Below are 9776 nucleotides of genomic sequence, written 5' to 3'. Positions count from 1 at the left end.
CATTACCATTTAAAGAATATAATGCAGTGCTAAAAGCGGTTCCTTCCGGTGTAATTCAACTTATAAAATGCCATTTAAGTTTTAGCAAGAGCGACACCAAAGAACCTGATTTGTCCTTATATGGAATTAGTACTTTCAACAAAAAATGTAATAATAAGCATATTCGACAAATTCTACAGGGGGAAAAAAACTGTTCCTGAAGGCAAATTTTATTGGGCATCTCTGATTGACTGGAAAGAAGCCTGGATGTTACCTCACAAGTACTGCATTCCCAATAAAATAAAAGAAGTTCATTTCAAGATCCTTCATAAAATATGGATGTTGACAGTTCATGCTCATTTTGTGGGATTGAGGATGAAACACTGATTCATTTATTTTTTCAATGTGAAAAGACTAGTTGATATATTTATATAGGTAAACGCCTTGATTCTTCCAGCTTCTCTCAGTTAAAAGATATAATTTTTTACTATAAAGTTAAAACTAGTACATCAGTGAATTACATAGTTAAAAAAAAAAATATTTTGTTTAGTAAATTTTTTATTCATAAACAAAAATTATCTAAATCGCAGCCGTCTTTTTCACATTTCTTAATTGAAATCGACGCTTTCCTTAAATCTCTTAGGATGATTAAAAACAAGAAGAGCGATACATTTTTTAAATATTATGAGGATTGTTTTGGAAATACTACTGAAGTATAAGGTTTTCTTTCCTCTGTATGTGCTTGTGTTATTGTTATTATCTTATAACTTTATTACAGTTTGTTAAGATTATATAGGGGTGGCAAAGATGTTCAGTTTTGTTGGGTGCCAGCTCACGAGAGAGTGAAAGGGACCGAAAATGCAGACAAATTAACAAAAGAGGCATTGCAAAAAGAAATATCAGTTCCAGTACCACTTGGAAAAGGTGAGGGGAAAGCAGTAATTAAGAAGAAAGGCATTGAAATATGGCAGAGATGGTGGGAGGAAGACCCACAAAGGGATGGTGGGAGGAAGAGAAAAAAGGAAGGGGATATTATAAAATACAAAAGTCAGTCAGCATTGAAAATTATAGAGAAAGGAACAGGCGGGGAGAAATTATAGGGTGATATCAGGCAAATTGGGCCATCAGGTAAAATAGGCCATTTAAGGTTTGAGTGTCTTATCTCTTTAAAAGTTAATAGCCAATGACTGCAAAAAATTTCAAACTGTTGCCATAACAGTACTTGACATTTAGCAAATGATTTTATTAGTCTGAGGTTGCTAAGGGGGAGGGGCAATGCCTCATTTTGAGACCACGCCAGATAAAAGCAAGGTGAGTGGCCTGACATATCCAATCATACTTCTCAATAATAAGTTTGATAAATCAACAAAAAAACAAATGCACATTTAGAAATAATGATTCATAACCCATGTCATGATGGCCCCTGTGAGATAAAATTCTGATTTTGCTAAATAATCCATTTTTAGTTACTGGCCCAATTTACCTGAATGTGTTAAGATAAAATGAGCCATTAATTTCAGTTAAAATGGGCCACCTTCTGAGTTGAGTTTAAGCAGAAATTCTGGTGGTTCCTTTTTTTTAAATTATTATTATTAATATATTGTATTATTGCATTTGTGACAAACATAGTTGTGCTCACACTCACTGAAAAGAGAAAGGGTGAAAGAGACATTTTGATTTAAAAGTTTTAGGTGTTGAAGTAAAGTAGCCTAATGTTAAACTATTTATTACAGACAGCATGAATAACAGAAAGGATCAGAAAGGAAAGAAGAGGGTCAGAAAGGAACATAAAGGAGATAGAAAGGATGTCTGCCAGGGAAGGGGCAAAAAATACAATCAGTGGGTAGGGGAGAGGATGAGAGGAGCATTGGCCGAATATAGGGAGACAGTAGAGAGACCTAAAAGCAAATGTACGCTTTCTTGCGAGAGCTTGGAATATCCCATGAGCCACGCTGCAAAGTCATATCAGTGGAAATATCGCTGGCATAGACCATGCTTCTGGTCGAAAACCAATCCTCCCAGAAGCAGCTGAAAAAGAGCTTGCCACAGTGATGAAGCTAATGTCAGAGAGAGGGTTCCCACTTACCAAAAAGGATGTCCAGCAGCTAGCTTTCCAGCATGCCAAAGAGAATAACATCAGTGGGTTTTCACAGAAAAACGGCAAGGCAGGTTACTATTGGTTCCAAAACTTCTTGAAACACAATAGAAATCTAAGCATGAGGAAGCCAGAAGCGCTGTCAACTGCAGGACTGAATGAGCAAGTGGTGAGCCAATGGTTTCATCAATATGAAAAATTATTGAAGGAACTCGGCATTGAGGACAACTCATCCCATATATGGAACTGTGACGAGACAGGTCTCCAAGATCAATTCCTCTCCACCAAAGTGGTTGGACAAGTTGGGCAAGCGTGCATGGAGGTCACCGCTGTGGAAAAGGGAGAGACGACCACCTGTTTGGCAGCATTCAATGATGTAGGGACATACACCCACGCCTTGGTCATTTTCAAAGCAAAGCGGCTGCGTCCCGAGTGGCTCTCTGGATGCCCAAACAATATATCTGTAAGGCTATCCGAGAATGGATGGATAAATGCTGACCTTTTTTTGGAGTGGGGTCAGATGTTCCTGCAGTCACTCCCAAAGGAGGACCCCCGGCCCCACCTTCTACTCTTAGATGGGCACAGCAGTCATGTTTATAATCTAAAATTCCTCAGCCTTAAAAGTCTGAAGCATCACTGGGTTGAAAGAGGGGAGGACGTGGACCAGACTAATGGCAGGCCAGAGGCTCCCAAAAGCAGAGTTTTTCTCTGTTTTCCGCCGAGCTTGGAAAAAGGCAGCTACTATTGACAATGCCCAGGCAGGTTTTAGAGGGACAGGGATGTTCCCTCTAAATAAAAAGATACTACCAGAGAGTGTTTTTGGCCCGAGCAAAACTACAGAACATGCCTTGCCACCCACTCTTACTGACCCACCCACCAGACCCCAGTCTCTTCCTGGAACACCTGCCATACCTCAGACTCCTCCTGACCTGCCTGCTGTCCCGACACCCACTGATCAACCTGAGGAACCACTCTACATCTTCCAGAATGATCATCAGCTTGCAGAGGAGGTGGTGTTTGAGGAGGTAATGTTGGAGCCAGTGCCAGAGGAAGAGATTAACCTCTTCTATGCGGGGGATGATAAAGAACCTTCCACCACTACAGTGAGTGAATAAGCTTAATATTTAACACCCACAATTGCATAAAGGCCCATATCACATCAGACAAACATTAACATCTCATTTCTTGTTATATCATATTTCTGTTTATCTTCTTTTCTCTTAGTCTGTTGTAAGATCAGCCACATTCAGTGACTTGATTTTATTACCAAAACGAGAGAGGCCCATGAGAAAAAGAGCCAAGCCACCTTCTTACCTTCTCATGAGTCAGGAAAACCTTGACTATATAAACACAAAGACAAAAAAGCAACAGAAAGGAAAGCAACCAAGGGGAAAAAAGCAAGGTAAGAAGAACCACAGAGAAGAGAAAGATCCCTGCAAGGTTTGCCATACCCTCTACGGCAGGGTTCCTCAAATCTTGCCCTGGAGGGCCAATGCGCTGCAGAGTTTAGCTCCAACCCTGATCAAACTCACCTACCTGTGATTTTCTAATGATCCTGAAGACATTGATTAGTATGCTCAGGTGTGTTTGATTAGGGTTAGAGCTAAACTCTGCAGGAAAGTGGATCTCGTGGGCCAGATTTGAGGATCCCTGCTCTACAGTGACCCCTGTGACCCTAAAGGCCACTGAGGACTGGGTGTGCTGTCAGCACTGTAGTGCCTGGTTTCATGAGCGCTGTGGTGAAGAGAATGCCATTTTTGATGACGACGGCTTTATCTGTCAAGACTGTTTTTAAAGGGGTGGTTCAGTATTTTTTTTCTAGGCTTGATTGTGTTTATGGGGTGTTAACGCTTCTCATAGCTATGTGAAAATAAGTGTATAATTGGAACAGTTCATTGTTGGAGCTGAGCTGAATGAGAGAGAGAGAGATATGCAGAGCGTGAGCAGAGCGACGTAAGGAACAGTATTAAGAACCGCTGCTTTAGAACATTGATTTTGAAACTTGTGAATCCATTAGAATCGTTAGAAGACAGAATCGCGATTGATATATGAGTAGATTTTTACGTGCACCCCTAGTTTTCTCATCCTCTTCTCTAAAGCAGCGCAGCATGGCCTCGCCCCCTTTGCTGCCTTTTCCTGAGGGCGGGGTTTATCTGGGTTTGTGATGTCACGAACCCGGGAAGGAACTTGTTGTAGTCCCTAACAGCCGTTTTTATAGGCATTAAACTGCCAGAATTTTAAAAGACGATATCTCCGTTTGCATTTTTCAGCTTCGTAACTTTGCAGATATTGTTTGTTCAAACAGCAACATTACACACTAACTAACGTTAAAAAATTTAAATCGCAATGAACCACCCCTTTAAAAAAAATTCAGATCGCACACACACACTGTTACATTTTTCATGAAATTCATGTTTTATTGATGAAATTGATTGAAAGGTTTGAGTGTCTTGCCTCTTCTATTTGAAATTCTTTGCAGTCATTGGCTGTTAACTTTTAAACTGTTGCCATAACACTACCTTTTATTGTTATTGTTACATTTTTTCATTAAATTCGTTTTATTGATGACATTGATTGAAATTGATGTTTTAATGTAATTCAAATTGATGTTCTAATGTAATTTAAATGCAATGTTACACTGTTACATTATTTAAAAAAAAAAAAGTGTTTTATCAGAAATGTCTCTATTTCACTTTGCATTTTGACTGGCCCATTTTTGCTGATCAGCCGGCCCATTTTAACTGAACACTGCTATCTCAAAAAATGTGGGGCAGCAAATATTTCAAAACCTGTAGGGCCTGAACAATTATATTTTATTACATCAATACAACACAGAAGAATTTAAAACAGTCCTTATTAACCATAAGAACACAGTTAAATGTCATACATGTTTTTTTTTGTTAGTGTCCCAAGCGATTAACCAAAAAGTGGCCCAATTTACCTGATATCACCCTAATGACGAGACTGAGAGTGGATCACACAGGACTGAATAGCACCTTGTTTCTAATGGGGAAAAGGAATTGTGAAAATTGTACTGGGATCAGAAGGAGAGGGAGAAGGGATAAGGAACACCAGGAAGGCATTATTTACATTCCTTAAATACACAGGGTTAATGAGCAGAATATGAGAACACTTAAAATGACATGATATTACACACTCTTGTACAGTAGGTGGCGGTATACACCTAAAAGTTGTTTGCAATCCGCCATTAACCAAGAGAAGAAGAACCGGGACTTTTATTTTGGTCTGGCGATGTGACGTCATAAAGCTGCGCCGGCGCTCCTGCATTTGTAGTGATTTGGCTGAAGAAAGGTTTGTGCATACGTTTTTTAATCAATGCAAACTGTTCTATCAATTTACACGTATTTACAAGCTACATAAAGTAAATGAATCAATCTTAAATGTTGTAATACCTTTTTTAACGTTATTTTAGTGAGTAAAGCACATCCTCATATTAATAACAGAAAAGGTGCATCTCATTTCGCTCCCGATATCGTGAATCAGTACATCGTTCAAGTAAGAGAAAGAAGTGAGAGAAACTGAGAATCTGAATCATCTGAACAGAATAATTCGTAAAATGATTCAGTGAATCAGCGCGCGCTGAAGACAAACGAGAGCAACAAACACAAACTGTGTAATGCCAACTTTTACAAACCAGCTGCAAAATGTTTTCATTAAAGTGTAATCTATTTCATAATATGTACAAATAATTGAATACCAAATATAAATCATAAATACCTAAATATTAACTTTATGTATAATTTGTATATTTTAATCAGGTCATTTAAGTCCATTAACTCTCACTCTGATTGATTGGCCCTCTTACCAGTGCACTGACTGCTGAACTAAGGGAGCTTATTGAGATGCACCCAGAGATTTAGGCCCAATCCCATTTCTACCCCTTAGCCCTTCCCCTTTCCCCTACCCCTCCGTTTCGCGCGTTCACGTGAAGGGGTAGGGGTGTCTCGATTCTCTTTTGGTTGGAGGGGCAGGGGTAAGGGGTAAGGGGTAAGGGGAAGGGCCAGATAGTCCTTCAAACGAAGATTTTTCGGGACCACACTTCAAACAAAGGGGTATGAATTATCTCAGCGTAAACCGGCTTCAGGGGCAAAATGGCTGCCCGAGCGAACAAAAAGACACATAAATCTAAGCATTTTTGGCATTAATAAAGATTTTAACTTAAAGTAATAATTAGTTTTATGCTACATTCAATCGTGAGTTCATATTTACGGTCATGTTACTCAAAGAAATGTTTGCAAAAAATCGCTAAAGTTTGCAAACATCATATCATTATAGACTGCACGATAGTGCCACAACATATATTCATGTCTGATCAGGGCGATAACCACCATAGACATTGAGGGGGGCTAGTCCCCCCAATAATTAGAAATCGCTAAACCCTTTCCTCAAATATTGCCAATTTGAGAGAGAGAGAGAGAGATGAAAGTTGCGTGTATGCGCGTCTGTGCGTTTCTCTTTTTAGAGTGATTTTACTTCAAAAACAGCGATTTTATCCTCTCGTTGCTGGAAAATATAATGTATCGATTCAGTATTTAAACTGTTATTAATAAAAGTCGTGGGGCAGCGTTGACAAGTTTCTTTGCTCCTGGATGTGTGAGCTGCGCGATCTCCGATATATATATATGTATGTATGTATGTGTGTGTGTGTGTGTGTGTGTGTCAGTAAGCAGTGCAGTAATATAGAATGGTAATTAAGCTCTAATGCACACCAGTACACTAGTATAGGTGTGTGTATTGTAGGAGCTAAACGACATATGATGACGTGTGACGGTATAGTAGTGGTGTCCCAATTCTTTGGGGAATATTTTCACCCCTACCCCTTGACACTCTGTTTCAAGGGACAAGGGGTAGGGGTAGGGGAAGGGGTAAAAAATAGAATTGGGATTGGGCCTTAGTTTGCATTTATTTTTGAGAATAATTTACTTGGTTCATTATTCTCATCTTAAACAGGACAAAGAAAAAAAACTCCTGCTGAGTCATCTGAGATCCACATGACACACTGTTATAAAGATGGTGTTTATTAAAGAGGAGAGTGAAGACATGAAGATTGAAGAAGCATTCAGAGTCAAACATGAAGATACTGAGGAACAAACAAAGATGGAGTTTATTAAAGAGGAGACTGAAGATTTGAAGATTGAAGAAACATTCAGTCTGAAGCATGAAGATAGTGAAGAACAAACAGGTTGGTTTTCATTCTCAAAGCTGAACTCGCTCCTTTGATCCTTATTAAAATGTCCAGCTCTACAGAATTTAGTGATATTTGTGAAGAATCTCACACGAGTGTAGTAATTGAAGTGTCATGAAACCCCAAAACTATTTTTTTGAGATGTAAACATATATGAACAGGTTGCACATCAGTGAAAACAACAATAGCACTCATTATGTTTAAGGGGCTTTATGCAACACTCAATGGGTTTTAAGGGATACTCAAGAGAAATTCTAAGGGTTTATGACGTTTTACCTAAAGAAACCCTTAAGTAACATTTAAGGGATATTTTATGCAACGCCCTTAAGTGTAAGGGAAACGTAAGGGCGATCTTAAGGGAAAATTACTCTTAAGGTGCTTTATGCAACCGGGCACTGATCTCAAAGATCTAGAAGGATTGTACAATACCAACACACCCGAGAGATTGGAAGGGGCAAAATTATAAACAAGTAACAAAATCTTATAGCTAATTCTATATCGAACCAGCAACCATTTGAGGGATTTTAATAGCGGTGTAACTGACTCAAATTTCTTGGCAGATTTGAGGATCCTGGCAGCAGCATTCTGTACTTTTTGAAGATGCGGCAATGCTCTGTTGTCAGTTCCGAAATAAAGAGAATTGCAGTAATCTGTTCATGAGAAGACCATCGCTGTTATTGCTTTCTCAAAATCAACAATTGATAAAAAAAAAGGTTTAGTTTTAGCTAAAAGACAAAGATAAAAAAAACTTGACCTGACGACCAAGTTAATTTGTTTATCCATTTTTAAGTCTGAGTCTAGAACAAACCCTAATTTTTTTTTACAGTAGTTGTAATGAATCCAGACAGAGCGGTAGATTTTAAGCATTGAGCCACTTCCTGATTTCTAGGGCCAAGCACTATGATCTCTGTTTTATTATAATTTAATTTCAAAAAGTTTGCAGCCATCCAGGCTTTGATGTCCTGTGTACAGGCCAATAAACAGGGTTGGGGAGTAACAAAATACATGTAACGTCGATACGTATTTAAAATACAAAATATGAGTAACTGTATTTAGTTATAGTTACATTTTAAATGGGTGGTAATCAAATTACAGTTGCATCCGAAATGTATTTTAGGTTACCAAAGTGATTACTTTGAATTTTTATTGTAATTTATTTATTTTAATATTAATGTAAAATGATTGGAAATTTTAATCAATGAGCCAACTGGTGACACAATTGCACATGTGATGCTGATTTTATGCAATTCATAACAAAAAGTTAATATTTAGTGACTTTCTTAAAAGAACAGTATTGTCTGATTTGCTCTGTTGCATCAACAAAAATCTTATGCTTTCCTTAAATTCCTATTCATATCAATAGGCCTATAGAATACTGCATAAACCTTTTATTCAAACTTATAAGAAAGGTTGGCAAATAATAAGTCAGTGACCCAGGGTGTTCCATTTAAACCCTTTGCACTAGTTCTGTCAGTATTGGTTACTCGCTCAACGTGAGCAATGATGTACATCCCCGTCCACAAGATGGAGGGAAGGGAGTAAAAATTTGAAGTTGAACGCTGTACTGGAATATGCCATTAGTATAAATATTACGATTTACACCATTTCAGGTCTTAGGCTATGTTCACACTGCAAACATCCGTGCTCAATTCGATTACTTTTCTTACCGTTTACATTCAATTAAGACATAACTGACTGCATTTAAGTGAAAACTCACCAAGTAGTGCATTTCGACACATTTTTGAGTGTATTGCCCATTGTGCACACCCTAAGCCAGCGGTTCTCAATTCCAGTCCTCACAACCCACAGCTCTGCACATTTTGTATGTTTCTCTTATCACTTCAGGTGTTTGTTCTATTGGACTGTAAGTGCTCAGCGAAGTGGACATCACAGGATATTCCTCTATGATTCCAGTTCGAAGGGAGCGTATATGTTCCATTTAAAGGGCATTAAAGTGTGCAAGATGTGAATTTAAATTGTATTTATTAACAGAGGTATAATATGTCATACTTAAAGGGGACCTATTATGCAAAAATCACTTTTATAAGGTGTTTGAACACGGTTGTGTGGCCACAGTGTGCGAAAACAACCAGCCTATGATGGTGAAAATCCACCCACTCATTTTTTTATAATCCTAATAAATCATAAACCGTCTCTCTGAACACGTGATTTCAGATTTCTCCCTATGTACACGTCATCATAGGGAAAAAGTCCCACTCATTTGTGACAATCTCTGCCCTATTAGCATAGACACAGCCCTGAGTGCGAAGCAGCAGTCCGCCATTACTGTTTTCTTGCTGTAGCTGCTGGAGATAACGTAGTCGTAGACTAACCATGTTCCGTACACAATGATGTTCTGTACAGATGACGTTTTAGCACCGATCGCTGAATAAATACTTCCAGGTCGTACATAAACTATATATCTGTGTCATCTTCATTTCTCCCTCTTTCACCCCCGATGAAGACAGAGACTCCCCCGCCGTTTGTTTCAGCAAG

At 38.5% G+C, this 9776-nt stretch overlaps 1 protein-coding gene across 1 annotated transcript in view; it reads left to right on the top strand.

Annotated features, from left to right (window-relative positions):
• The first annotated feature begins 5322 nt into the window (after positions 1-5322).
• Positions 5323-9776, top strand: part of LOC107697549 (gastrula zinc finger protein XlCGF57.1-like) — a 7463-nt gene continuing 3009 nt past the window's right edge. The window contains exons 1-2 of the mRNA XM_016498343.1: positions 5323-5386; positions 7046-7277. Coding sequence (XP_016353829.1) covers positions 7106-7277 — 172 coding nt within the window. The 5' untranslated portion in view covers positions 5323-5386; positions 7046-7105. The remainder of the gene's footprint in view (positions 5387-7045; positions 7278-9776) is intronic.

Source organism: Sinocyclocheilus anshuiensis, unplaced genomic scaffold (assembly GCF_001515605.1).
Source record: "Sinocyclocheilus anshuiensis isolate Anshui unplaced genomic scaffold, SAMN03320099.WGS_v1.1 scaffold1886, whole genome shotgun sequence".
NCBI lineage: Eukaryota > Metazoa > Chordata > Actinopteri > Cypriniformes > Cyprinidae > Sinocyclocheilus > Sinocyclocheilus anshuiensis.
This window is presented reverse-complemented; position numbering and strand designations above follow the sequence as displayed.